General features: G+C 49.5%; 14 protein-coding genes across 14 annotated transcripts, besides 38 other annotated features; all 14 read left to right on the top strand.

The window, feature by feature from the left end:
- Tc00.1047053506777.120 (protein kinase, putative) lies at positions 1-698 on the top strand (the record flags this gene model as incomplete). Its single annotated transcript, XM_806885.1, has 1 exon — positions 1-698. A coding segment is annotated over one exon (698 nt), but the record flags the coding sequence as incomplete, so codon positions are not given.
- Positions 1-5972: a sequence feature (heterozygous, Esmeraldo-like haplotype).
- Positions 758-780: a microsatellite.
- Positions 976-1032: a sequence feature (A-rich).
- Positions 1121-1179: a sequence feature (T-rich).
- On the top strand, positions 1254-5345 carry Tc00.1047053506777.110 (hypothetical protein, conserved; the record flags this gene model as incomplete). Its single annotated transcript, XM_806884.1, has 1 exon — positions 1254-5345. One exon carries the CDS (start codon positions 1254-1256, stop codon positions 5343-5345), a length of 4092 nt encoding a protein of 1363 aa, XP_811977.1.
- Positions 5453-5488: a microsatellite.
- Tc00.1047053506777.100 (hypothetical protein, conserved) lies at positions 5561-6430 on the top strand (the record flags this gene model as incomplete). The annotated part of the gene is made up of 1 exon (XM_806883.1): positions 5561-6430. The coding sequence occupies one exon, from the start codon at positions 5561-5563 to the stop codon at positions 6428-6430; it is 870 nt and encodes a 289-aa protein (XP_811976.1).
- Positions 5973-6618: a sequence feature (areas merged during assembly that could not be assigned to a particular haplotype. This can correspond to areas where the two haplotypes were merged or to regions with more than two copies in the genome that were merged during assembly.).
- Positions 6469-6489: a sequence feature (AT_rich).
- Positions 6619-7183: a sequence feature (heterozygous, Esmeraldo-like haplotype).
- Positions 6683-8626, top strand: Tc00.1047053506777.90 (hypothetical protein, conserved; the record flags this gene model as incomplete). The annotated part of the gene is made up of 1 exon (XM_806882.1): positions 6683-8626. One exon carries the CDS (start codon positions 6683-6685, stop codon positions 8624-8626), a length of 1944 nt encoding a protein of 647 aa, XP_811975.1.
- Positions 7184-10570: a sequence feature (haploid, Esmeraldo-like haplotype).
- Positions 8775-8841: a sequence feature (A-rich).
- Tc00.1047053506777.80 (seryl-tRNA synthetase, putative) lies at positions 8901-10334 on the top strand (the record flags this gene model as incomplete). Its single annotated transcript, XM_806881.1, has 1 exon — positions 8901-10334. The coding sequence occupies one exon, from the start codon at positions 8901-8903 to the stop codon at positions 10332-10334; it is 1434 nt and encodes a 477-aa protein (XP_811974.1).
- Positions 10376-10429: a sequence feature (CT-rich).
- Positions 10486-10523: a microsatellite.
- Positions 10571-18341: a sequence feature (heterozygous, Esmeraldo-like haplotype).
- Positions 10789-10887: a microsatellite.
- Positions 10976-11023: a sequence feature (A-rich).
- Positions 11024-11050: a microsatellite.
- Positions 11051-11105: a sequence feature (A-rich).
- Positions 11222-12433, top strand: Tc00.1047053506777.70 (protein kinase, putative; the record flags this gene model as incomplete). The annotated part of the gene is made up of 1 exon (XM_806880.1): positions 11222-12433. The coding sequence occupies one exon, from the start codon at positions 11222-11224 to the stop codon at positions 12431-12433; it is 1212 nt and encodes a 403-aa protein (XP_811973.1).
- Positions 12531-12561: a microsatellite.
- Positions 12746-12804: a microsatellite.
- Positions 12806-12827: a sequence feature (AT_rich).
- Positions 12881-12916: a microsatellite.
- On the top strand, positions 12922-13482 carry Tc00.1047053506777.64 (hypothetical protein, conserved; the record flags this gene model as incomplete). Its single annotated transcript, XM_806886.1, has 1 exon — positions 12922-13482. One exon carries the CDS (start codon positions 12922-12924, stop codon positions 13480-13482), a length of 561 nt encoding a protein of 186 aa, XP_811979.1.
- Positions 13612-13654: a microsatellite.
- On the top strand, positions 13977-14837 carry Tc00.1047053506777.60 (NGG1 interacting factor 3, putative; the record flags this gene model as incomplete). Its single annotated transcript, XM_806879.1, has 1 exon — positions 13977-14837. The coding sequence occupies one exon, from the start codon at positions 13977-13979 to the stop codon at positions 14835-14837; it is 861 nt and encodes a 286-aa protein (XP_811972.1).
- Positions 15013-15033: a microsatellite.
- Positions 15213-15241: a microsatellite.
- Tc00.1047053506777.50 (hypothetical protein, conserved) lies at positions 15336-16238 on the top strand (the record flags this gene model as incomplete). The annotated part of the gene is made up of 1 exon (XM_806878.1): positions 15336-16238. The coding sequence occupies one exon, from the start codon at positions 15336-15338 to the stop codon at positions 16236-16238; it is 903 nt and encodes a 300-aa protein (XP_811971.1).
- Positions 16357-16414: a microsatellite.
- Positions 16827-16871: a sequence feature (C-rich).
- Positions 17000-18652, top strand: Tc00.1047053506777.40 (hypothetical protein, conserved; the record flags this gene model as incomplete). Its single annotated transcript, XM_806877.1, has 1 exon — positions 17000-18652. One exon carries the CDS (start codon positions 17000-17002, stop codon positions 18650-18652), a length of 1653 nt encoding a protein of 550 aa, XP_811970.1.
- Positions 18342-18842: a sequence feature (areas merged during assembly that could not be assigned to a particular haplotype. This can correspond to areas where the two haplotypes were merged or to regions with more than two copies in the genome that were merged during assembly.).
- Positions 18829-18898: a microsatellite.
- Positions 18843-18884: a sequence feature (heterozygous, non-Esmeraldo-like haplotype).
- Positions 18885-19581: a sequence feature (areas merged during assembly that could not be assigned to a particular haplotype. This can correspond to areas where the two haplotypes were merged or to regions with more than two copies in the genome that were merged during assembly.).
- On the top strand, positions 19129-22251 carry Tc00.1047053506777.30 (hypothetical protein, conserved; the record flags this gene model as incomplete). The annotated part of the gene is made up of 1 exon (XM_806876.1): positions 19129-22251. The coding sequence occupies one exon, from the start codon at positions 19129-19131 to the stop codon at positions 22249-22251; it is 3123 nt and encodes a 1040-aa protein (XP_811969.1).
- Positions 19582-20098: a sequence feature (heterozygous, Esmeraldo-like haplotype).
- Positions 20099-24085: a sequence feature (areas merged during assembly that could not be assigned to a particular haplotype. This can correspond to areas where the two haplotypes were merged or to regions with more than two copies in the genome that were merged during assembly.).
- Positions 22283-22307: a sequence feature (AT_rich).
- On the top strand, positions 22673-23215 carry Tc00.1047053506777.24 (hypothetical protein, conserved; the record flags this gene model as incomplete). The annotated part of the gene is made up of 1 exon (XM_806887.1): positions 22673-23215. The coding sequence occupies one exon, from the start codon at positions 22673-22675 to the stop codon at positions 23213-23215; it is 543 nt and encodes a 180-aa protein (XP_811980.1).
- Positions 23884-23910: a microsatellite.
- Positions 23986-24576, top strand: Tc00.1047053506777.20 (hypothetical protein, conserved; the record flags this gene model as incomplete). Its single annotated transcript, XM_806875.1, has 1 exon — positions 23986-24576. The coding sequence occupies one exon, from the start codon at positions 23986-23988 to the stop codon at positions 24574-24576; it is 591 nt and encodes a 196-aa protein (XP_811968.1).
- Positions 24086-24148: a sequence feature (areas merged during assembly that could not be assigned to a particular haplotype. This can correspond to areas where the two haplotypes were merged or to regions with more than two copies in the genome that were merged during assembly.).
- Positions 24149-26807: a sequence feature (heterozygous, Esmeraldo-like haplotype).
- Positions 24703-24726: a microsatellite.
- Positions 24761-26695, top strand: Tc00.1047053506777.10 (ATP-dependent DEAD/H RNA helicase, putative; the record flags this gene model as incomplete). Its single annotated transcript, XM_806874.1, has 1 exon — positions 24761-26695. The coding sequence occupies one exon, from the start codon at positions 24761-24763 to the stop codon at positions 26693-26695; it is 1935 nt and encodes a 644-aa protein (XP_811967.1).
- Positions 24919-24949: a microsatellite.

Below are 26807 nucleotides of genomic sequence, written 5' to 3'. Positions count from 1 at the left end.
GGTGGTGGGGAACACCTTTATTTTCAAAAAAGTCTCTATTGCTTAGTGGTGTGGCCATTTCTCGTCAAGATGTTTACTCTCCGAATCAAATGAGTGCTGTAATTATGGCAGCTGCGAAGGTATGGACTGGGAATGTGCGAGCCTGCCTGCGTGTTCATCATGACACTCGTACATTTTGTAAGGCGATGAAGATGAGAAATTTGCCCGTGGTTTTGTTGGATGGGGTCCGGTTTGCATCGCTCGAGTCCGTGCAGCACGGAAAGGTGCGAACGCGAAAGGATGTGGTATCCGGGGATTTGTGTGTGGCCATACGGAAGCTCAATGGTGTGGAGCTGATGGATGACGTTCAGCCAAGGGACCCTGCGATTTTTCTCCGGGACGAGAAGTCGAAGACATTTTCGGCCGAGGAGGCCAGGGAGATTTATTCCATCATTGTCAAATCCCTCTCGCACATCCTGGTAGTGGATTCTGAGGTTAAAACGGTGGAATGTGGCATCAAAAGGATCATGGGGAACCCGACGGCGACGGAGCCAGAGACCCCAAAACTCACCGATCTCATCAGGTGGTTAAAAAGTAACATGTCAACACACGATGTGCTTCCCATCTTTTCAACCCAAGACCGAACCGTTACATTTTTCGTCAACCAGAAGATATTCAGGCGCATAGGCCACAATGACAATGGGAGGCGGAAGAAGTAGCCCCGGGTGGGGTGTAGTGTTTTTTTTTTTGTGTGTGGGGGTTGAAAGGTTCTTGATTGTTTTTTTTTTTTCTTTTTTTTTTACCGAGGGAGTGCGATTGAGGTGCGATACAAATATATTTGCTTCTTGACATCACAATAAAAGGGGGAGGAGCGGGAGGCGTAAGATGCGTTTCTGCCGCCCACAGTTTCACGATGCTTGTATTTCTTCACACACCCCACCAATTCCAGAGAGAATTTTTGGCATCTCTTTTTAAATTTATTCTATTTTTTGGTGGTTTTTTTTTTTCTTTTTGGCTTATCTTTTTTTTTTTTTTTCTTTCTTTTTCTTTTTTGAATTTGATTTCACTTCTCACAGCCCCGCCTGGGTGGCAAAAGAAAAGGTTGTGACGGAAAGGAGGGGAGGGCAGGAGGCACGGAGGGAAACAAAAACACACACACTGAAGGAAACAAGGCAATAAAAACAACAACAACAACAAAAAAGGGGTATCGAGGAGGAGGGGAAGCTGAAAACCAACCAACCGAGCAAACTCCTACGAAAGACGCGGGCGTGCACATGGCGAACTTCTTTAGGAAAATTGCCCCTACAGCCCCTCTTCCGGACACGGAGGAGGTAGAGATGCTACGGCAAAAGGTTGGCACGCTGGAGGAGCTTGTGAAGCGAGCAGAGGAGGAGTTGCGGGAGGAGAAAGAAAAACTGTCCACGCTGCAAAATAAAACCGCTCAATGGAAAGAAAAGGTCAAGGAGCTAAACGCCAAGGATCGGGCATGCATCAAACAACTTGAAGAGGAACTGAAAGTTATAAAGGCCATGCACGGCGATGCGCCTATTCCCATAACCGCGGAGATACAGTCGCTGGTGGAGAAGGGTCTTGCAACGCTGCGATACGAGCACGAAGGAGAGCTGGGAGCCAAGCAGCGGGAGCTGGAAAAGGCGCTTGCAACCGTATCGGACCGCGCCTCAGAGCTCGAGGAGAGCCAACGCAAGCTGGAAGCCCTCCAAAAGCAGCACATGGAGATGCAACAACGCTTCACAAGCCAAATGGAGTCCCTAAGCAAGCACCATGAAATGGAAATAAATCAACTTAATAAGCGTCTCAGCGAGGCGGACAGGGTTCATGAACTCAAAAACCATATTAGTAAGCAGGAGGATGAAATAAAAGCGATGGAAAGTCACTCTACCCAACAAGCAGTTCTTGCAGGGGAGTTGCAGAAGGAAATAGCGGAACTCACGGCGAAAAATAACGAACTACAGGGAAAACTTAACGAGTCCTTGGATAAAATGTCTGTTATGCAAGAGAAGCAGCGGAATTGGAAAGAAAGTGTTAAAAACATGAAGATGCAGGATATGAACACCATTCAGGAACTGCGAGAGGAACTCGAAAGGCAAAAACGAGAAGCATCCACTGAAAGCGGTCTTCATCCGTCGCATGAGGAAAAACTGCACCAGTGGAAGGAAAGGGTAAAGCATGAAAAACTTAAAGATATGGAAACGATTAAAGATCTCACCAACAAACTTAGCGAATCTCAACAACAGATAGATGAAGCACAAAAACTCATTAACAATGTAGCTATTTTTCTTGAAGAAATTCCACCAAAAGTCTCACATTCCATTGAATTTATAAGCAAATACCGGTCACTATTGAGCGAAAACTTCACGGCAACAAAAAAAACGGCTTCCGCCAATAGTTCTACATCCACTCCGTTGACAGCTAGAAAAGGCGAAAAAGCAGATCAGGATACAGTACGGGCGTCACAAAACCTGCGTGTACAGCTGGACGAGGCCTTGCAGCAGCGCGAGGAGGTGCATCGCGAGCTGGAGCGAACCAGCGAGGAACTGGCCGCTCTCCGGGAGCAGAGCGGGGTGGACACCGCGAATCTGCGTGCGCAGCTGGACGAGGCCGTGCAGCAGCGCGAGGAGGTGCAGCGCGAGCTGGAGCGAACCATCGAGGAACTGGCCGCTCTCCGGGAGCAGAGCGGGGTGGACACCGTGAATCTGCGTGCGCAGCTGGACGAGGCCGTGCAGCAGCGCGAGGAGGTGCAGCGCGAGCTGGAGCGAACCATCGAGGAACTGGCCGCTCTCCGGGAGCAGAGCGGGGTGGACACCGTGAATCTGCGTGCGCAGCTGGACGAGGCCGTGCAGCAGCGCGAGGAGATGCAGCGCGAGCTGGAGCGAACCATCGAGGAACTGGCCGCTCTCCGGGAGCAGAGCGGGGTGGACACCGTGAATCTGCGTGCGCAGCTGGACGAGGCCGTGCAGCAGCGCGAGGAGATGCAGCGCGAGCTGGAGCGAACCATCGAGGAACTGGCCGCTCTCCGGGAGCAGAGCGGGGTGGACACCATGAATCTGCGTGCGCAGCTGGACGAGGCCGTGCAGCAGCGCGAGGAGGTGCAGCGCGAGCTGAGGCGAACCATCGAGGAACTGGCCGCTCTCCGGGAGCAGAGCGGGGTGGACACCGTGAATCTGCGTGCGCAGCTGGACGAGGCCGTGCAGCAGCGCGAGGAGGTGCATCGCGAGCTGAAGCGAACCAGCGAGGAACTGGCCGCTCTCCGGGAGCAGAGCGGGGTGGACACCGTGAATCTGCGTGCGCAGCTGGACGAGGCCGTGCAGCAGCGCGAGGAGGTGCATCGCGAGCTGGAGCGAACCATCGAGGAACTGGCCGCTCTCCGGGAGCAGAGCGGGGTGGACACCGCGAATCTGCGTGTGCAGCTGGACGAGGCCGTGCAGCAGCGCGAGGAGGTGCAGCGCGAGCTGGAGCGAACCATCGAGGAACTGGCCGCTCTCCGGGAGCAGAGCGGGGTGGACACCGCGAATCTGCGTGTGCAGCTGGACGAGGCCTTGCAGCAGCGCGAGGAGGTGCAGCGCGAGCTGGAGCGAACCATCGAGGAACTGGCCGCTCTCCGGGAGCAGAGCGGGGTGGACACCATGAATCTGCGTGCGCAGCTGGACGAGGCCGTGCAGCAGCGCGAGGAGGTGCAGCGCGAGCTGAGGCGAACCATCGAGGAACTGGCCGCTCTCCGGGAGCAGAGCGGGGTGGACACCGTGAATCTGCGTGCGCAGCTGGACGAGGCCTTGCAGCAGCGCGAGGAGGTGCATCGCGAGCTGGAGCGAACCAGCGAGGAACTGGCCGCTCTCCGGGAGCAGAGCGGGGTGGACACCATGAATCTGCGTGTGCAGCTGGACGAGGCCGTGCAGCAGCGCGAGGAGGTGCAGCGCGAGCTGAAGCGAACCAGCGAGGAACTGGCCGCTCTCCGGGAGCAGAGCGGGGTGGACACCGCGAATCTGCGTGTGCAGCTGGACGAGGCCTTGCAGCAGCGCGAGGAGGTGCAGCGCGAGCTGAAGCGAACCAGCGAGGAACTGGCCGCTCTCCGGGAGCAGAGCGGGGTGGACACCATGAATCTGCGTGCGCAGCTGGACGAGGCCGTGCAGCAGCGCGAGGAGGTGCAGCGCGAGCTGGAGCGAACCATCGAGGAACTGGCCGCTCTCCGGGAGCAGAGCGGGGTGGACACCATGAATCTGCGTGCGCAGCTGGACGAGGCCGTGCAGCAGCGCGAGGAGGCGCGGCAGTCGTTTAGAAATATTCAAATTAGGTTGAATGAAATTGAAAGGGAATGTGAGGTTGCTGTGAAGGAAAAGGAGAGCGGTATTCGTCTGGTGGAGGAGAAGCTGGTGCTATGGAAGGAGAAGGTAGTCGCAGCGAAGGCTAGGGATGATGCAAGAATTGGAAGTTTAGAAATTACCGTTAGCTCACTTCGTGACAATTTGAGTAAGCTTGTAAACTGTTTGGTGAACTTTTTGAATGTTTTGGGCGAGACGGTGGCGTGTGATGTGCATGAGCACGGCGATGACGATTTAGATTTGTCTTTGTTGTTCTCATGTGTGGATAACTTTCAGCGGCGGCTGGAACAAACCATGAAAGCATTGGACGTGTCCGAAGTGACCATGCCGCTTATTGAACTGCTTGTGTCTCTTAACGGGAAGGTTTCCGAGGGACAGAAGGCGTTTGTTGAGATCTCTGCCGAACTTCAGCGCTGCCAGCACGAGTTGCAGGAGACGAATTCCCGCTTGTCGGAGGCGGAGACGAAGGTGGGTTCTTTACCGTCGCCGGAGCTTGTGGCCGAGTTGGAAGCGAAGAATAGTCAACTGGAAGAAAAATGTGATCTTCTTCGCAAGGAGATTAAACGACAGAGGGAGGCATTTCAGCGAGATCGGGCCCTTCAAGGCCTTTCTTCAACATCAGCGACGCAGGAAGATGGGGGCGTAAATTTACGTTCTGCGGCTGGTGTTGTCTTTGAGAGGGACATGCTGTCATTAGCCAACCAACAGAGTCAACGTGACAATGAAATTCGTCGGCTACGTGTCCAACTTCAAAGTCTTGAGAAGGAGAATGCGGAGATGAAGCGCGAGTGTGAGCATAATAACAGTGTGGTGGCGAAGTATACGAAGGATATTGAGGTTCTCAAGGCCAAGGAACGAGTTCAGCAGAGTATAGAGTACGTGCGAAATGTAATACTTCGTTTTCTATGCTGCACGAATGAAGAACTCCGGCTGCAGATGCTTCCGGCGATATCGACGGTTTTGGAGTTTTCGTCGAAGGAAAAATTGGATGTCCAGAGAGCCAATCCTTCGTGTCCTAGATTCCAATAGGGAAGTGAATTGTTGGAATTCGCTTTTTTGGTTTGTATTTATTATTGTTTTGTTATTGTTATTATGACATCTCCCTCCTGGTGCGGATTACTGCTTTGTGGTGAGCGTTTTTTTTCTGTTTCTTTCTTTTTTTTTTTTTTTTTGTTGCGTGTGTAGTTGCGCGCATTTGTGTTTCGGCAAATCATGCAGATCTGTGGTTAAAATTTTAAAAAAAGATGCGCGAATGGGCTCAATGCTTCTTATATTGTTTTCTCTTTCTTCATGCCGTGTCTCTTTTTTTTATTGTTGTTGTTAAATTTGTGTGTTTTCTTGCTTTTTTTCTTTTGCCGATGTTTTGCCCCTGTTATCCAACAGTGTGGAGGGGGACGAAAGAAGAAAGGCGTCGTTCTGTAGAGGGGCTGACGCCGTCCTTTTTTGCGTTGGAGTTTGTGCCAATGGTGAAGCGGGATTTGGAGAAGGAGCGGCAGTTGGAGCTTGCCGCCATTTGGGGCAGTGAGACGGACGGTGACCTCCGCTACCCGAGGCGTCGTCGGAATACGGCCAAGCAGCCAACGACCACAGCGGCTGCTGCTGCCGCAGACGCAGACGGAGCGAGTGATGTTCTTTCTTTAGGCAGCGACGCCGTCAGCGAGAGCGGCGGGTCTGACCGGGGAGCACTGAAGAAGAAACGGGAGAAGAAAGGCAAGAAGGCATTGAGCGCGTACCGACTTCACTGCTTTGTCGCCCCTGGCACCGAGCGTAACGCCGTACGCACGGTGTTTGATGCATACGAGCCAAAAGTGGAGATTCGGGTATCCCAGAAGGGCAACTTGCTGAACAAGACGCACTACGCGGTGCTGACGTTTCGTAATAAAGCGATGGCACTTCATTCAGTGAAGATGTTGGACGGCACCGACCAGCGCGAACTCCTCGGGGTGAAGGAGTTGAAACTAGGACTCATGCTCTCAAGGAAAGAGCAAAATGCGTCTCGTAGAAGCATGCGTAAGCGGTTGCATGAGGAACGAGAAAGAAAAATGGTGAAAGAGACTGAAGAGGATGTGACGTTTATCAAAAATTTCATGAATCTGTACGCGCCTAGTGGGTAGATGCTAATTGTGCGACAGAAACGACCGGAATAAGAGCGAAAAAAAAAAAAAAAAAATAACGAGTAAGAAATTGATATATATATACACTTATTTTCTTATGGTTGTTTATCTGTCTTTGGTGCATAAATGATATAATCATATGATGCATCCTTTTTTTTTTTTTTTTTAGATTTTCACATTTTTTTTGCTTGCACTTGTTTTGTGATTTGTTGTTGTCAATACCCTTTGGACTTGTAGGAAAGTGCGGTGCTAATGGCCACAGAGAATCCGGTGGCGCAGGTGTACGAGTACTTGAAGCATGTGGTTGGTGCTGGTGGTATGACGGGTGCCGTGCCAGCAGCGACGGTGCGGAATTATTTTGGCGCACTTGACGGGAATCGTATGTTTCACGGCGAAGGCGTTCTTTATTCTGCAATGGGCTTCCGCTACAAGGGGGATTTTGTCCATGGGAGCATGGAGGGTCACGGCCAAATCTCATGGAACAATGGCATTTCTTATCAGGGTGATTTTTACAACAATGCTCCTAATGGGAGGGGTATCTTCATCTGGTCTAACGGCAACAGGTATATTGGAGAGGTGAAAAATGGCGTGTGTCACGGCAACGGCGAGATGGAGACGAATCGCGGAGTATATTCTGGCGGCTGGGTCTCTGGTAAACGTCACGGCATGGGACGTCAGACGTATGCTGTTGATTCTTTTTACGAAGGAGAGTGGGCCGAAGACAAACGCCATGGCAGGGGCAAATTGGTGTACCCCAACGGTGACGTGTACGACGGCATGTGGGAAAAGGGTCGTCGACACGGCCTTGGAGTTATGGGGTGGAAATTTGGCACAAGACATTATGTAGAGGTATATGAGGGCCAGTGGAGTGAAGGTGCTCCTCATGGTCATGGGCGCTCCACTTACGTCCTGTATTTAGACGCAGATAATACCCCGAAAGATGTTGATACCCCGTCTAAGTTTTCTCCTCCCGTTCTTTCAGTCGTGAACGTGTATGAAGGTGAGTATGTACAGGGAATACGGCATGGCTTTGGTGTCTTTTACTACGCAGACGGAAGCACCTACGAGGGCGAGTGGCATCGCGGGAATAAGGAGGGTCGTGGAAAGTGTACAACGAGCGTAGGGGCTTCGTATTATGGCGTCTTCCGGTGTAATGAGGCTGAGGAACTTTTGAAGGATTCGGAAAACGCCGGAACTCTGCCAACGGTTGCGGTAGCAGACTTCTTTGGCGTTTCAGATAACTCGCTTGAAGAGGCCAAATCGTCCATACATATGCTATTGTTACGTTTTAACAACATGCTCAAGACTCTGTTTGACAGTTACAGTGGGAAGTTTGAGGACATAAAACTCATTACAACAAACCCCAATTGGTGGCGGCACCGCTTTCCGGGTCATTTATGCATCCCTCAGTACCTCCGTATGCTGAACGACGCGCACGTTATCAATGGCTGTGTAAGCATCCACGATGTGATGAATTGCGTTTTGCTCACTATTGAAAAAGAGCTGGAGTCTGAAAGGGAGGCATCATGTAATTGGTGGATTGAGAGGAAACGTGCACTGTATCATGCCATTGTAAATTTTGAGGGTTGCCTCAACTACCGACAATTTGTAGAGTCTCTTGTGCGTCTCTCGACCATTGCATGTGTCGGCTTCAAAGCCACCGAACTTCCGAAGCGCTTTACGGCGCTAATGGAGGGGCCACTCGCAAAGGAGCATCTCACAAATGAACCTTTGTGTCCCCTTACAAGACAGCATGAGTCACTGCTGTTACCACTTCTTCCTTCTTTGGAGGCACTGTTTCTGCGAATAGGAGCTGAATCTAATTTGCAGCCATGCAGCACAGTTTCTGTCTTGCCTGTTCGTGAATTTATTGGCTTTTTTCGAGATATGTTTGTTGAACGTGGTATCAGTTTAGTGGATGTCTTGAATTCTCTGTTTCCCTTTGATCGATTTAAGATCCCAGGCGTTGTACCGGTTGCTATCTGCCCGCCGCGTAACGCGCTGGGGTTTTCCATGTATGAAAAGAGCTGCGGGCCTCAAGAGGAGTTGGCGGCTGTCTTCGTGGCGTCAGAACGAAGATTGACATTTGTTGAATTTGTGGAGGCGGTGTTGGGTGCCGTGCGCCTTGTCGGTGTGGTGGACGAGAATGACGTGCTTGAGAAACTGCAGGAAATCATTGCAACAAAGTCCCCTTGACTATTGGGGCTTACTTGAACGCATATGTAAAAGAAAAATATTGAGGCGAGGGAGAACAGAGGCACCAACAGCCCTCTTGCGGGCATATGTGTGATCGTGATTGCATGAGCGATGAGGAACTGTGGCACCGGCGTTTTTGTGCTAACAAATTTTTTTTTTTTTTTTTTTGTGTGTGTGTATTGCTGATTTTTATTATCATTTTTATTGCTTTTTTTTCTTAGGGTAAGAGAAGAAAGAAGTATTTGTTTACAATTGAGGCACTGTTCTTTCCATTATGGGACTCGATGTTCAGCTGTTCCGCGATGAAAAGGGGGCAGATATTATCCGCGAGTCACAAAGACGGCGATTTGCGGATCCCACCATTGTGGACGCCGTGCTGGAGGTAGACAAGAGCTGGCGGCGCACACAATTTATGACGGATGCCTACAATAAGTTAATCAATACATGCAGCAAGCTTGTCGGTGCGAAGAAGAAGGAAAAGGAGGCGGACGGGGACACATCCGACATTCCTGAGTCGATCCGCGCAGCCTGCAAGGAGGGGGAGCTTGCCCCGGATCAGCTGAAAGGCCTTTGTGTGCTGCAGCTAAAGCAGCTGTCAAAAGACCTCTCGGAACAGGTGTCGGTTCTTGCGAAGGAGGCAGCAGAGTTGGTGGCAAAGCGTGATGGCCTTGTGCTTAGTGTCGGCAACATCATTCATGAATCGGTTCCCGTGGCGCAAGATGAGGATACGGGCAATGTCGTTGTACGCACCTTTGGTGATGTGACGAAAAGGGCAAAACTGAATCATGTGACGATCATGGAGCGTCTCGGTATGATGGATACAACAAAGACAGTTACCTCCATGGCGGGTGGGAGGGCGTACGTGCTGAAGGGTGGACTCGTTCAGCTCCAATTGGCGCTCTTGTCGTACGGGATGAACTTTCTTGTTAGCAGAGGTTACACCCCGTTGTACCCGCCCTTCTTCCTTAACAAGGATGCCATGTCAGAGGTGGCGCAGCTCTCTCAATTCGATGAGGAATTGTACAAAGTAACGGGTGACGGTGAGGAAAAGTATTTGATTGCCACGAGCGAGATGCCTATTGCGGCGTACCACCGGGGTAAATGGTTCACGGAGCTGAAGGAGCCGTTGAAGTACGCTGGAATGTCGAGTTGCTTCCGGAAGGAGGCCGGCGCTCACGGCCGTGACACGCTCGGTATCTTCCGTGTACATCAGTTTGACAAGTTGGAACAATTTCTGGTGTGTTCCCCACGGGAGGAGGAGTCCTGGCGGCATCTTGAGGAGATGATTCGCACCTCCGAGGAATTCTGCGAGAGCCTTGGACTGCCGTACCGCACCATCAACATTTGCTCTGGTGCGTTGAATAACGCCGCGGCAAAGAAATATGATGTTGAGGCATGGTTCCCCGCATCAGGCGCCTTCCGTGAGTTGGTATCGTGTTCTAACTGCACGGACTATCAGGCGCGCGGGGTGAATTGCCGCTTTGGTCCAAACTTGCGCAACGTGTCGGCCAACAACGTCAAGGAGTACTGTCATATGTTGAATGGTACATTGTGCGCTATTACAAGGACGATGTGTTGCATCTGCGAGAACTATCAGACAGAGGAGGGTGTTGTCGTTCCAGATGTGCTTCGTCCATACATGATGGGCCTGGAGATGCTGAAGTTTGCTGATAACGTGCCATCCGCCGAGGAAACGGAGTCAAAATAGTGTTGACGTTCCCGCACTGTGTTTGTTTTTCCAGTTTGTGTGAAGGTGAGGGAGAAGGAAAAAGGGATAACGAAAAAGGAGATGGAGGAGGACAATTTACGTTTGTTTATTTTGAGAGGGCCGTCAAGGAAATAACACGGCGAAAATATATAAAAAAGAAAAAAAAAAAAAAAAAAAAAAAAAAAAAAAGAGGCTTTTTTGATTAGTGAAGAGAAGGAGACGACAGGGTTGGAGGAAAAGGGTCATTCATTATTATTTTTGTTTTTCTCTCATGCATGCGTGTATGTGCTCTTGCATTGACGGATGCGGTGGCGGCTGGGACGGCGGAACGAGGCAAGAAGGAGGAGGAACAGACGGCAAGAGTAATACTTGCATCCGCCGGGCAATGCGACGAGCGCGAAGGAAGGAAGCAGAAATATAGAGAACACCATAAATTAAAATGAAAGCAAAACGGAAAAAAAAAAAAACAAAACGGAAAACAAAACAAAACCAAAAGAAAAAAAAAAAAAAAAAAAAAAAAAAAACGAAAAGAAAAAAAAAAAAAGAAACAAAAGGGCGGAACTTTCGGGTGCCAATGATCGATATGAAATTTTGTAATGTGCGCTGCACCCCCTTGAGTTGACTTTTATTATTATTATTTATTTCTATTTTTTTATTTTATTTTTTTCCACTTTTTCTCTTTTTCTCTTTGTGTGTGTGTGTGTCTGTGTGTGTGTTTCTTTTCTTTGCTTTTCTTTGCTTTTGTTTGCTTTTGTTTGCTTTTTTTTTTTTGTTTGTTTGTTCACGCAGGCCTTTTGCCTCATTTTCACCGGATTCTCGTCTTTTGTTTGTGGTTTCACGTCAGCAGGAGGGGGTTTTTGGATGCGGTTTGGAAAGAAGTGAATTAGATGAAGCGGGACCGCGACGATAGTGTGGTGGGAACGCCGAATGGCAAGTGGGACGTCTCCCCGCACGGTACACTGGGGGCGGAGGCGAAGGAGTTTGAAAGAAATGCGGTGCGGCGCTACGTTTTTGGGCTTGTGCATTTGAAGAATGAAAGCCCGAAAGCAAATGCGGTTGATGTCTCCGAGTCTATTGTTCGCTCCTTCAATGAACGGTTTAGGCGGATTGTTAAAATAGGACAAGGGAGCTTTGGAGAGGTGTACATTGTCTTTGACACCGTGACTCAAACCCACCTTACAATGAAACGCATGCAACTGCTTCGTGGCGCGGGTAGACGTGTCATGGGCCTTTGCAACACAACCTCACGGGAGATGAATCTGCTGCGCGTACTGAAGCATGTAAATATTGTTGAATTATTTGACTATCATGTCGTTCCTGATGGAACCCTTATCATGTTGATGCCCGTCATAGCTTATGATCTTGTCTCGCTGATTCGGCTTTGGCGAAATGGCGGGCCCCGCGGGGAGCCAAGTGCCGGTCGCATGCCACTTCCCACCATTAAGTGTATTTTCCGTCAGCTTCTCACAGGGCTGGCCTACCTACATAAGGAACGGGTTATTCATCGCGATTTGAAGCCAACCAACGTTATGATTAATGAAAAGGGAGTTGTGAAGATTATTGACTTTGGCTGGGCACGTTTTTGCCCTGCGCGGTGGCGTGGACCAATGACAGGACCGCCGTGTCCTGTGGCTTACCGCCCACCAGAAGTCCTTCTTGGCGGGGAGCACGCAGTGAACTACGACGCCTCCGTTGACTTGTGGTGCTGCGGTTGCATTCTATTTGAGATGTTGTCTGGCGGAAAGATGTTTATTAACGCCCGTAGCGAGGCGGAGGCGGTAGCGGCCATTACCGACTGGCTGGGCTCTCCGTCGTCGAAGAGCCAATTGTACTACGGCCACTCTGCTGTTTCTCTCATACGGTTCAAACAGAACCGTCCAAGCCGTTTGGCACACCGGTGTGAACTGTTGCACATTGACCGGGATAGTGTGGACATGTTGGAGAAGATGCTCCAGCTAGAGCCAAAGTGGAGAAGGCCCGCTGAGGAGCTGCTGCGGCACCGCTGGTTTTCCTCCGCGCCAGTGGCATGTGAGCCGCACGAAATATCGCTACCAGAGCACAACATGTATCGATGGTTGGATTCCAAGCGCCCATCGTAAATACGTGAAGTAATATGAACTTGGAAAACGAAAAAAGCAAATTTTAAAAAAGAAAAGCGAAAGAAGGAAAGGAAGAAAACATGCTTACAAATGGCATAAAAAAAAAAAAAAAAAAAAAAAAAAACAAAGGAAGATAGAGTATATACGTGTGTATGTGTGTGTATGATGAGGGGAAAATAAGAGAGTTCTGACAGTTGTGCGGCTGGAATGCTCTGTGGCTAAATTAATGTATTGGTGCGACTGTATGACCGTCCTTTTCCATCAGTCTTGTGGGTTGGGGACAACAAGAAACAAGATAAACAAAGGAGTGGCAAAAAAAAAAAAAAAAAAAAAAAAAAAAAAGAGAAACAAATAAAAAAAAAATAAAAAAAGTAATTATAAAATAAATAAATAAGTACTGGGGAGCGAGAGGGAGAAGGAAGCGGAAATCGAGGTTTATCGTTGCGGTTTTTTTTTTTTTGCCCTTTTTTTTTTTTTTTCTTTAGTGCATGAATGCTCAAGAGTCTGGTGAGAGGGGATGGCTTGAACATTACCTCGACCTCTCTGCGGACGAGGATGCTCGCAGCGATGGCGGAAAACAATCCTGCTTTGTGACGTCTGAGGAGTTTTTTGAGAGGCTGCAAGAGGAGCCGTCGCTGGATGAGCAGACCATTGGGGTGCATGTCTACACAGAGCCAGAGGTCTCGTGGGCTCCTTTCAGCCTTTTCTCAGGGAACCATCATTTTCTTGTCATTGAGACAAGTAGCTGGTGGTGGTCCATTGAGCTGCGAGATGGACGGATTGTGATACAGCGCGGAAAGGATTTTTCAAGTGTACAGAACCGCTGTCGGTGTAGATATCGTCGGCGTCGGTTTTTGCAAAATGGGCCATACCTTGTATTTCAGGGAACATTTGAGTGGTGCTGCCTTCGTGACCTTTTTTTCCTCATTGATTGTGAGGGATTCTTCAATGGAGGCGTTTTATCCGATAAATTTTCGTCGTTGGCCCTTGTTAACTACATCTTCAAGGAATGTGGTGTGCGCCAGTTGGTTGGCACCAGTCATGTGTGAAGTTATCTTTGATTTTTTTTTTTTTTTTTATGGGGGTGATGGTGGTGGTGTTGGTGTCCTCTTTTGATTGTGAAAGGGGAGTTATGATGTGTTCTTCTCATTATTTAATTTTTTCTTGCTTTTTTTTTCTATTATTATTATTATTATTATTATTATTTTTATTATTATTGTTGCTTTGTATTTATCTTGAGAAAGCATTTTTAGTTTTTCTGTGTTTTTTAATTTTCACACCGCATTGATTATGCTGCATACATCACCTTGTATATATATATATATATACTGCGGGGTGTGTTGTTTGATTGCACATACTTTGCTTTTGACCGTGGGATGCGTGCTTGTTTCTTTTTATACATATGTATGCGTGGCTGCACAGAAGAAGAGGGAAAGAAACAACGCAAGAGATCTCACGTACGCAATATAAATTTACAAAAGCTAAAAACATCAACAACAACAACAACAAAAGTGATTAACGGGAGACGCTAAAAGCCGTTCCGATGGCTTCTCTTATTAGGCGGGTCATGGTGGCAATGGGCGAGATTGCACCACTGTGGCTTGCTGACCAGTCGTGGGACAATGTTGGGTTACTTGTGGAGTCGCCGGACAGCAACAACTCGGGTATTGTCCTCCTCACCGTTGATCTCACCCCTGAGGTGATGGAGGAGTGCCTGCGACATAATGTTGAGGTGATTGTCGCATATCATCCGCCCATCTTCACGGCGTTTAAGCGTCTCACGCTGGCGGATCCGAAGCAAAAGATTATTTTACAGACGGTGCGTCACGGTGCATCCATCTACTCGCCGCACACCTCGTTGGATGCTGCGAAGGGTGGCATCAACGACTGGCTTGCGTCGATTGTAGACAGCAGCGGCGCGTGCCGTCCCATCCAGCCGTGTGAGTGTGTGAATAGACATGGCAACGGTGGTTTCGGCGGAAATGATAAAGATGAGTTATCCGTAGGGATCGGCCGCCTCGTGGCGCTTCATCAGCCAAAAACAATGGCCACTTTGGTGAATGACATAAAGACCGGATTGCGCATTCCCACTGTTCGTGTGTCGCTCCCGCATGGGTGGAGCGGCAGCACATCGGTTCATTCGGTGGCTATCTGCGCGGGGAGCGGTTCCAGTGTGTTTCGTATGATAAGGGAACACGTGGATGTCTTGCTGAGTGGGGAGATGGGGCACCATGAGGTACTCGCCGCCAACGCCAAGGGGCAGGCCGTCATTCTGTGCGAACACACCAACACGGAGCGGGGGTACCTGGAGAAGGAGCTGCTCCCAAAGCTGCAGCAAAAGCTTGAGAAGGGCGTGCGTATCATTGTTTCCGCGGAGGACAAGGATCCGCTTGTTGTATGGTGAGTGAGAGAGTGTGTGAGTGTTTGTGTGCTTCCCCGCATCCATTCACTTGCGTCTTCTTCTTGTCCAGAATTAAGATGGTGGTGGCGGTGGAGGAGGCAAAAAGTGAGACAAGAGAACAACAACAACAAAAAATATGGCGAGTTGATTTATGCGCGGGGCGTTAAATTGCTACATGTATTTTATTTTATTTTATTTTTCTCTTTCTCTGTGTGTGTTATTTTCCGCAGAACCCTCTTTTTTTTTGCTGTTGTTGTTGTTGCTTGTGTTTGCTCTGTTGTTGCGCAGAACAGAAATTTAGAGAAGATAGATTTTATTTCCGAAAATTGAGAACACGGGCCCCGCAGAAAGAGAGTACGTGGGCACGCGTTTGACGCCAAAAAAAAAAAAAAAAAAAGAAAAAAAAAGGCCAAGAGAGAAGGAGGCTGTGAGACTTCTAAAAGTGGCCCTACAAGAAAACAACAAGAAATACAGAGGGAACTGAGTGAGAGTAAATTGACAATGAGTGCGGCAATATTGAATGAAATTGAAGAGACACGTCGGCTAGTGGATGAGTACTACTTCAGGCACATCACCCAACTACATGCCGCTCGCAGTACCTTCACGCAGCAATTTGATCAGCTGGCAAGCCTGCTTAATGCCGGCGCGAGCTCCCGTCACGAGGAGACTGGCCCTGTCATGATTGACGCGTTGCTAACGACGCCAAGTCGACCAAATTATGTTAACGATGAAGCGATGTTGGCATCGCCGTCAATGGCCTCGCCGCCAGTGAACCGTGCGACACTCAACTATGATCACCTCCTCACTGAAGTGAGCGGGGATAATTCGGTGGCGTGGCAGAACTGCCCGGGCGCTGAGTCGGAGGCCGATTCACGCAAGCGGCCAACGCTGGACTCCATTCCGGAGGAAAGGCGTAGTCGCTCACCACCGAAGGATCGTTCTGTGCCGTGTCAGGTGCTTGTGGTATTCAAGCGCAAGCGCATTCTTCAGTTTGAATCCCAGACGTACGTTGCTCCCGGCGAGTACGTTGTCGTCGGTGGTGATCGTGGGGAGGACATTGGGCTCGTCACGCATTCATGGACGCTTGGCGAACGGGACCACAACGGTGAGAAGAAATGGGGGGAAGGCGTGGGCCGAGTGCTTCGTGTGGCCAGCGCGTTGGAGGTCTCGCAGCTGCAAGGTGTTCAGACGGAGCTGGAGGAGCGGGCGGTGGAGGTGGCGCAGAAGAAGGTGGAGGAGCACGGCCTTCCGATGTGCATCGTCGATGCCGAATACCAGTTTGACAGAAAGAAGCTCACATTCTACTACCGATCGCAGCATCGATTGGACTTTAGGACACTTGTACGGGATTTGTACAAGACTTTTCGTGCCCGCATTTGGATGGAAGCGGATGTTCCTTCGTAGGAAGGGAAATTAGGAGAAAAAAAGATACAAACGATACCAAAAACAGAATGAAAAGAAAATAATAGTCGAATAAGAGGATGCAGATTTTTTTCATCTGCTTGGGGCGGGATTGGCTTACATCAATCAATCAATCAATCTATCTAAATATCTAAATATTTATCTATTTAACTATCTATATTTATAGATATGGGCACATGTTTGGAATGGAGTGTTATCTACACTCTTCCTTATTGTTCCCCATTTTTGACACATGAGCAGGAGAACACTTTATGAGTCCCTCTGGAGGGTGGGACACACTGATCTGCCATTTGTTTTTGAATGCAGACACAGACACATACATGCGCGTATAAATGTTTTGTCTAATTTGTGCTTGCATGCTCGGCGCACCTTTTTTTTTTTTCTCTTTGTTCCTGACGGTTACTTATTTATTCTTTTAGTTTTGACGTTTTTATCGTTTTTATTTTTTTGATAATTTATTGGTGAATCTTTATTTTGTGTATCTCCTGTCTTTCAGCTTAACGTGTCTTCTTCTTTTTTTTCTTTCTTGCGCCATGATTTGAAGCACCCGCGCCGCCAAAGACACGTGTAGGGAGAGAGGGGGAGGGTGGGGCGAAGGGAAAGGAGAAGGGGGAGTATATATTTTGCTGTTGTTTTTCTTTTTTGTTTCTTTTTCTCCTCCTCTACCTCGTGTGTACGTGTGGTGGGAGAAATTTGTTGAGGATTACACGAGGCAGCCGGCGTGGTTCACGAGTTTGCTGCGGATGCAGCGCAAACGACGCCTTTTGTCCCCATCGCAATCAAATTTGCTAGGGGGGCCACAGTGCGACGTTTCGGAGCCTTTTAGCGACATTGAGGGGTCTGCGCGGGCCTGCTCAGTGCGGAGTGAAGGAATGCCGGCTTTGCCGGGCGAGCCCGTGATGGATGGTGGGGAGATCGATCGCAGCGGCGCAACAACTTTGCCGGTTGGGCGCCTCTTCCACAAGGAGCGTGAGCTGAACGAGAGGGAGTTGGCGCTGGCGAGGCAGAAGGCAAATTTGGCGCGGAATCTTCAAGAGAGTCTTGCGTTACTGCTGGTTGATCAGGACGATGAATTGCGGGGCTCAAACCCCGCCGTGTTGCGAGATTCCTCCTTTCAGCGTGAAGATGTAAACAGGTTAGATGACTACGTTGTCCATAATCCAGCGGATGTGATTGATGGAATGAATCGCGTTAGTGCGTACGTCGGCGGTCGTGCCTTTGGTGGGACGTTTCTTAAAACTTCCTCGAATGGAATTTCCATCCAGGTGCAATGTTGCAAGGTTCCACGGGTGCAACGCGCCGTGTCTCCTGTCCTGCGCGTTCAACCTCTGTACTCGCCGTGGAACCCTGAAAATGTACTGTCTTCTTTTATGCAGCAGCAGCAGGAACAGGAACCGCAGCTCCGACAAATCCCCGAGCTGCAATTCGCAAATGGCTTGGATGTGGCGGTGCAGACGGAGCCTGCAACGGAGGATGCCACCGGGGGAAGGCCCCTCACAATTGAACGTGACGAGACGGTTACGAAATGTGTGCAGACTTTAATGGATGCAGCGTCATCGACCTCCAGTCTGACCTTGACGCGCGCAAGCGGGGCATCGTCACGTACGGGCAGCCGTTCTAGTGGCTCCCGAATTCAGCACAAACAATTGTCGGAGTCGGCTTTGAATGGAGAGAAGGAAATGAATGAGGTAGCGATGAGACCATTGGGCAATTCAAAGAAGGGGTCCGAAGCGCAAAGCCCGAGCAACGAGACGAGGAGCGATAAATCTTCACACGGTGAGACCAAGAATGCAAATGGCCCTACACATGAGGTTGGAGTCGCTCCCCCTGTGGAGTTTAGCCCTCCACCCAAAAGTGTTACTGGCTTACATAGTCCTCCTGCACGTGTGCAGATGAGGACGCTTTCAACTATTCCGGAAGGCAGCGCCGAAATGATGGGTCTATTAGAGAGCAACGAAAGTTACAAGGCCTCAAGAGAATTGCATTTTGATTCTGGATTTCATTGTGCCACGCCCGTGGTTCGCACGACGGCATGGTACTTGCCCAATTCTCGTGTGCTGCACCATACCGAGTTTAAAAACCTTCTCTGTGGGGACTGGGAGTCACCGTCGAAGTCTGTGCAGGTCGAGTCGGCACCCAGAGATTGGTCACCCGTAGTCAGGGATGCAACTGTCCAGGTGTCCCTTGTTGAGCCGCAGGAATTTGGCTTGGCTGCAGAGGACTTTATTGTAGAGTTCCCTCTCCCACCGGACCTTCCATGTCCCGACATGCCGCCAACTGGAAGAGAGAGTAAGACGGAACGTTCCTCTGCGTGCTGCGGACCGTGTTCATCGGGATGCCGCTTTTCCTGCTGTTTCCCCTTTCTTAAGCGAGCGAAGAAGAAACCGGTGTTGTAACATCACCCCTTTGGTGTTTCTTTTTTCTTCTCTCTTTCCCTCTTGGTGCGCATCAACAATAAATAAATGCATTTTTGTAGCTGAAATTTGGAGCTCTTTTATTTCAAATGCGCGTATATTTATATTTGCACACGTGCTGCGCGAAGGCAGTGAGTGGGAAATGGCGATATGGTTTCAAAGAAAAAAAAAAAAAAAAAAAAAAAAGAAAAAACACAAAAAAACACACACACAGAAAAAAAAAAAAAAGACCCGCGTGAGCAAATAAACACGGAAAGAGGGGAAAAAACAAAATAACGGAAAAGGAGTTGACGCACGGGATGGAAATTGGGCTTTGGTGATGTGTCTTATCTTTTCTCATCATGGTGTACTGTTTTTCACATATCTTCATCTTTTTTTTTTCTTTTGGCTTTTTCTGAAGCAGCACTCTTTGCGTGTCTGAGGTGGAGGGGCCGCCGTACAGGAGGACTGAGAGAAGCATGGAATTAGAAGCAGAAACCAAAGAAAATGAGAGGATACAAGAGATTTTGCGTGACATGGATGACAGCCCACATATCCTTTACTATACGAAAGAGCCCCTACACATTCATCGCCACGGTAGACGGAAGAAGGTGCTTATTCTCTCAACGCCATACCATGTGTATCTGATCAAGGCGAAGGGAATGTCCCTTTACGCCAGATGGCCCAACAAACTACTGACCGTCAGCTCTACACAAAACATAATTTCCATTGGAACTTTGGATTTGTCGCAGGGGCAGCAGCTGCAGACGTTTACCCAGACTGCAGTCTCTGAGGAAATTAGCACGGACTTGGAGTTCAAGACGGTGCAACTGGAGTGCGCCTCTGTGCTGCAGGCGACAAACACGGAGCGGTGGCTTCAGAAACTCGCCGCGGACGCACGGTGGCGCACGGAACGGTTGGAAAATTATGAGAGTCATCCTGCACAAAATGAGGCGCAGGAAGCGAATGAAAAAGAAGATGAATGGAGTGGTGCAGAAAGCGAAGGTAGCGACGATTCCACTGGACCCATATGGGGACAAAAACAACAACAACTTCTCCCGCAGCGGCCACGAGAAGGAGAAACGAGCAGCCTGTTTCAAAAGGCCCCGTCAAGGTACCTTGCTGTGGCGTCACTGGTGGATGGAGAGTTTACGGATTATACCGCGTTGAAGAATGCATACATTCGCAATGAGGAAGATATTCTACAGGGGGATCTTGCAGCGTTTATAAAGGAAAATGAGGGCCAAGTGGAGAAACTTTGCGAGAGTCATTATCCGGCCTTCCTCCACGCAGCGCGACAGTGCTTTTTCATTTCCGAAAAGGATGCCGAGTTGGTAGGGCAGGAACTCGGCGGTGCCACCACACTCGCCCGTTCCTCGGTGATGGAGATGAAACGGGCGGCGGCCGATCTTAATTTATCACGTTGTGTCAAGCAAAACGTTGCACATGTGGGGTCATTGCTGCGTAGCACACTGGAACTGGCAGAGATTCTGGAGACGGTGGAACAACGCGTACGGAAGCAGCAGTTACTGGGTGCCGTGGTGTCGTTGAAACAACTTATGCGCGGAGCAGCCCCGTTTGCGGAATACGCGCTTGGTGAGTATGTGATTCACCACCGGGTGCCACAGCTGTCGCAGGACATTTTTACAGCTGCAGTGCATGACCTTAATGCATGGCTGAAGCTGTTGCGAGAGTCCTCGCTGCCTATTGGCACTGCGGCCTTAAAATGGGAGGGAATTGTACAATCTGGATCCGTCGAGAAGAAGTTGCGAGTTTCAGAGGAGGGTGAGTGGTGGGTAGAAATGAGTTATGTGAGGGCTTGCATTAGGCGTGCCCCCTTTACAGAATCATCCAGCATTGCAAATATCCTGCACGGGACGTCCATACAGGAGGTGTTTGAAGAGCTTCATCATGGGACGTATTACCGTAATTATTATGCTGAAAGCCGCATGCAGCAGTTGAAACTAGACCTTTTTGAGGCGCCCTTATCCTCTGAAGGGCTTGACGGGGAGGCTACCGTGGGGGAATTAGAAAAATATTGTGCTACAGCGCTGGGGTTTGTGCTGATTGAGGACATTGTGCATAATGTCACTGAACCGCATGTACAGTCAACAACCGAGATCATATGCATGTGGGAAAGGCTGTCACAGGCCATGGCTGATCGAGCACGGCATGTATCCAAATTACTTCTTAGTGATCCCGACTACACGGCGCGAATGATGGATGTCTTTCGTCTTTTGCGTTCCTTTGTCGGTATTGCTGTAGAGAGTGTCAAAAGTGTGCGATTGAGTCCTCTTATTTTGTCTCTTGTTGTGGAGTCTATGAGTGACAGCATTATTAGCTCTTGGTTGCAGGAAGCCTGCGTGGAAGTGACTCAAGTTGTCCTTACCGATACGCTTCTGCCACTGAACGCTACAAGTTCAGAAGAGTATCACGCGTATGTGACACGTTTTTATGTGGATCGTTGCAAATCCATTGAACTTCCGTTGCCCGTATGTGGATTTACGTCAGGATGTGTGACACTACCATACGCCTCAATGGTTCCTGCGATTGGCGACACGGCGTTACGGTTTCTTTCACAGTGCCACTCAATCATGGTGATGGACGATGGTGCGGTGGTGCGTCAATCCGAGCTCAATAATGTGGATGAAATGCTTCTTAAATATCTTTCTGTTCTTTTCAGAACCGTAGCGGAACTGTTGCAAACTCATATGGTCTCCGTGGATGCACGTGCGGTGTTGCAGCTTGCCGTCTACGTGACATCGTGTGCAACGATGAGTGTTATTGTATCGTGTGTGGAGCAGCAATTTGTGCTCGCATGGCATGGTGATTGCGGCGAGGCAAGACGGGAGACACTTGGTGTGCCGCGGCTGCTGGCCGATTCGGCGACTCTTTTTGCGAAGGCCGTGCAAAAAGGTATTGAACGACTCCTTGCGGCATTTGTGGCGGAAACGGAGGACCGTTTGCAACCCGTCGCAGAAATCGATTACTGGAAGAGACTTGTTGAGATTCGCCGTGGTACGGCGGCGCCAACGGCAACAAGGGCGGAAAACAATGCTGGTACGGGAAAGGGCCTTGTGGAGGCTATGGAGTACATTATTGCCATGATCCCGAAACTTACGGCGGTGCTTCAGGTTTCCGTGGTGCGCAGTGTGCTGGGAAGCGTCGTTGCTCATGCGGCCATCACGGCACAGTCGAATTTGGAGCGTGCGATTTATAGTGGCTGCCGCGATGGAACTGCCAGTGATTTTACTACTCTGCGTGAGTGCGTGCGGGAGTTTGAGCTGCTTTGCGCCATACAAATTCCTTTGTGGCAGAGGCGCATTGAGGGTGCCGTTAGCGGGTTGTCTGTGGCACAGCGATTCCCGTTGCAACCCAAGCAGATTGCTGACGAGCTTATTTTGTGGATCAGGCGCAAGGAGGCCGAAGTGGCGGCAGAGCAGGCGAGCACAAATCAAGTCTTTGCTGGCATCGAGGGGGCCGGCAAACTTGTGGCGAAAGGGGTGGAAAGGGGAATTCAAGTCGTTGGACAAACCGTCAAGGGAGGCGCAAACGCCATTACAGGGGCTGCGAGTGCTATTAAAGGCAAACGTGAAACGTAGGCAGCCTCTTTGGCACACCTCAATACTTTTCAATTTTTTAATTATTTTTTTTTTTTGTTCTGAAGAGGAAGAGAGTAAGATTTCCCCTTGCCGCTATGCTGGCGGCATTTGCTTGTTTCCATGTGTTGCTTGTACGATTCCCCTTAACGCCTGAACTTCAGTCACTTGTTGCATCCGCCACACTTCAACCAGGACGTGGTTGCGACGGTCTTTGCCTTACTCCCACGCGGAGGCCCCGACGTCTTCACCTCCACCCACCTTTTTTTTTTTTTTTTGTTCTTCCCCGCTGAAAGCACGGAAAGAAGATCTTGAAGGAAAAAAAAAGTGTGGGTTTTTTTTTTGGCGGCGGTGATTGAAGGGAAGGCGGGGTCAAATTGCACGCGGTGGGAGGAATTTAACCGGCGTGGAGCGGCGAGGGGTCATGAGTGTGGCGGATCGACTACGAGCCTTTCGCTACGCCACTAGTGCCCGTGAGGTGCCGTGGAACCACGTGCGCAGCGTTGATGTGGCGGCGCATCGGGTGCAGGAACCGGACCTTTGTCTCATGAAAAATCTTATTTCCCTTCTCTCAGATTGCAACCTTGCCAGTGCGACGTCACCCACAACAAGCTCGGCGGATGCGTACCAGCTTCTTAGCGCCATGCAACTTGCCCTGCAGTTCGCCCTTTGGTCACAGTCGATTCTCAAGGAGCAGTTGGTGGAGAAGCAAAGTGGTGCTGCGGTGCAGCAGATTAACCTGCAGTACGTGGAGGGGCTTGAAAAAAAACTGGAGAAATCCCACCAGGAGGCCATTAAATTGCGGGAAGAACGTGACAATATTCAGATCGCCTCTCGCAGCCTCGAACACCGTCTCACTCAGGCAGAAGCAAAAATAAGATATCTTGAAAAGGACCTCGAGTTTGAGCGTCGACGAGTGAGCGAGACGATATCTCTTTTTGCCACCCGGCTGCAAAAGCGTCATTGACAGCCACAGCAGGAGAAGCAGCAGCGGCAGTGCGAACGCATGTTATCTGCATTGGCCCTTTTTTCCCTCATTGTCCCGTTTTCTTACCTTTGAACCGTGGCGGAAAAATGCCCAAAGAGCTCTTGGGACCTGATTTGTGGAAAATAATGAGCCGTGTAACGATGGGCCTGCTTTAAAGACTACATGGAATATGTTGCGTTTTTTTTAAAAATGCAATCTGTTTTTGCACACACGAATTCAATACAGAGGCGTTATGCCCGTATTGCTGATAATATCTCTTGGCCGTGAAGATAGGCACACATACATACGCACACATACATACACGCACTCACGGAGAGGGCGTTGGGCGTGAGCTTTTGCCCTCTACTGTAAAAATAAAATAGATTGGTCTCGGTTGTGTAATTCCACAGGGAATATATGTCTACTTGTGTTAAATGAAAGTCAGGGAGTAAACTTCTCACATGAGGGAGAGGGGCCTTGCGTCGGCCTCATCGCTGGTGCTGCTACCGACACAAGGAGGGAAATAGGTGCTTTTGAGGAAAGTGTCAGGACCCAAATGGATGCTTGCATCCGAGACGGGGTTTTCTATCACATATAATGAATGCATATTATTATAAATTGCTGTAATGATTTTGATACATACAACGATACGATGTCATGATGTCTAATTTCTTTTTTTTTTCTTTTTTTTTCTTCCCTGTCCACAGTCTTTATTGAATCAGCTTGAGTTTGCAGGAAATTATTCTTGGGTTTGGAGTGAATCCTTTTCAATGTCGTCAGCTGACTTGTTTAAAAAGTTTACGCTACAGAATGTTGCCCAAATAGCGAACAGCAGCCATAAAGAGCAAATGCAGGTGAGGCACGATTTGGCAGAGCAGTATCCGCAGCTGGCAGACTTTTGGGAAGACATTATGCCCCGGAAGTCGGATATCATGCTGGTACGTTGTCATGACCAGGTCCACTGCGTCACACTAGTCAGTGCACAACCGGAGGTTCTTTTTTTTAACCACCACAATGGGCCTTACATCCCGCACCTGAAACTTCTTCACAAGTACCCATTTATTCTTCAGCGTCACCAAGTGGATGTTGGGGCCTGTAAACATGTTCTCTCCGGGGCTAACATCATGTGCCCGGGGCTTACATCCAAAGGCGGTTACATCACGCCAGAAATACCAGCCGGCCAGTTGGTGGCTGTGTACGTTGAAACAAAAGAACATGCAGTGGCGATAGGAAAGACACTAATGTCTTCCGAAGAAATTAAGAAGGTGAATAGCGGCCCATGCATTGAAAACATACACCACGTGGGAGATGGCCTTTGGATGAACCGTGTTTTGAGTGCCTCGCACATTGGGGCCCGGTGACGCCTCATAAATTGGAGGTATTGGCCGTGTAACAATCGCACCATCATACATAAGATGCGATGAAAACGAAAGCCGTTTTCTTTTGAGTTGTGTTTGAATTTACTCGTCTGGTACTTGAGCAGCAACTTTTATTTTATTTTATTTTATTTTTTGATTCTTTGTTGCGCTGTTGTTGTTGTTATAAATGCATGGTCACGTATGCCGACAGTGCCGTGATGTTGTTGCGATTGTCCCTTTTTTTTTTTTTTTTGCGCAATTGCTGGCGCAGCTCAACCTGCTTTTCATTTGTATGGGAGCCTGTTCAGGTACAATTTTTTTTTTCTTTTTTCTTTTTTCGCAACTTTTATTTATTTATTTATTTATTTATTTATTTTTGCCTGCTGTTTGTTGTGGGTGTGTTAATAAACAGCGGAGCATGAAGTTTTGTGGGGTCTGTCGGCTGAAGTATTTGCGTGCCTCGAAGGTGGCTTACGGCGGTTCGGTGGCCTCGTTGTTGAATGGCTACCTGCAGCAGGGGGCGGAGACGCATGCGGCAAATTTGCCGGCCTCACAGAAGTACTTTTACACACAGAAGGAACAGCATGACTTGTCGAGCTCTCAGAAACACCGGATGATTCAACTGCGTCTCGGTTCGGCCCAGATGTTGACATCGACGGTGGGAAATATTGCCAATCAAAACGAAGCGCATCCGCTTTATTACTCGCAGACATCACCGCGGGCGGCCGGATTGTGTGTCTCGCTCGTTGTGGCGCTGAAGAAACTGCGTATTCATCGCCTCACGGAGCTGCAGGGTGCGTTGATTCCAGTGTTGCTTAGGGGCAAGCACATCATTGCACACGCTGAAACAGGAACTGGAAAGAGTTTTGGTGTGGCGCTTGCCTGCGCCAACCGAATCATTCGGCAGAAGATCAACTATCGTCTCCATACTGTCATTATTGTGCCAACGGAGGAGTTGGCTCTGCAGTACGAAAAGTGGTTGCGTCACTTTGGTGGTGGCACATCACAGGTGGTGCAGGTGGCAATCGAGAGGGTTCCGATGGAGACACAACTGGCGAGACTTCACAACATCCAGCCACACGTATTGGTGGGCACTCCGCAGCGTGTTGCCGATATCTTGAGGCTCAGCCCCACCATTCTGGGCGAGAAGTTGCGCCGCAAGGTGGACTGCGTCATTTTGGACGAGGCCGATATTATTTTATCTGCCGAGTTGCGGTTTGGGCGTCAGAAAATAAGCGGGGAGGCGTTGGTTGATCGTCTTTTCCGCAGTCGCCCAGAGGAGGTGCCGGCTCAGTTGGTGGCAGCAAGTGCAACCATCAATGGCCGCACGGCGCAGGCCCTTAACGCTTGGATGCGGAACGACAAGGCGATACGTTTGACGACAAGTTTTGTGGAGCACACAATCCCTCAGACAATTAGCTTTTATTTCTTTGCGGAGTCTATGAAATACTCATTGCCATATTGTTTAGAACTAATACTTCGGCTTATATGCAAGCAAGAAAGGCGCGCTCGAGTGCTCCTCTTTACGACACTTGAGGCAGTGGAAGGGGTGGTTAAATCTTTAGGTACAATGCAGCAGCGTTGCCGGGAATTGCATGGATGGTTGCAGCAGGACTCGAACAGAATAGTTGCGGCACCGTTGCAGTCTTTATTGAACCCGACAAGTGGTCGATCTAAGCCGATTGTGGCTGGGTCACGTGACGTTTACGTAAAGGATGACAGTTCTTTGGCGAAGCTGAACGCTGGTATGCTGTTGGTAGGTGTGGGGAGCCACGAGCTGAGTCGTGGAATTCATGTGAGTGGGATCACACATGTAATCCTGTACGGCGATTGCCCTTCTGCCGCATCTTTTGTGCACTGTGCCGGGCGGACGGGGCGGATGGGGGCAGAAGGTCACGTTGTGGTGCTGTATCCACCGTCCTCCGGCCGTACTGTGCAGCAGGTGTGTCATGCAGTGGAACTGCCGTTTGTGCCAGGACGAATGGAGCAAGTGGAGGATCTGCTGGGCAATGTTGATTTTGCCTCTGCTGAGAACATAGAGACGTTGCAGAATGCAAATTTGCATGCGAAGCCGGATGAAGCTGGGGAGTGTCTGGCTCCTATGGTTTTTCCGAATGGGTGAGACGTTGTTTTCCCCTCTCCTTCTCTCTATCTCTGTTCATTGTCTTTGGTTACTCCCTTTGTTTCCGCGCTTGTCAGGTCTGTTTTTTCAGTTGTTGTTGACTTTTTCAGCA

This window comes from Trypanosoma cruzi, genomic scaffold (genome assembly GCF_000209065.1).
Source record: "Trypanosoma cruzi strain CL Brener 1047053516729 genomic scaffold, whole genome shotgun sequence".
NCBI classification, from domain to species: domain Eukaryota; phylum Euglenozoa; class Kinetoplastea; order Trypanosomatida; family Trypanosomatidae; genus Trypanosoma; species Trypanosoma cruzi.
This window is presented reverse-complemented; position numbering and strand designations above follow the sequence as displayed.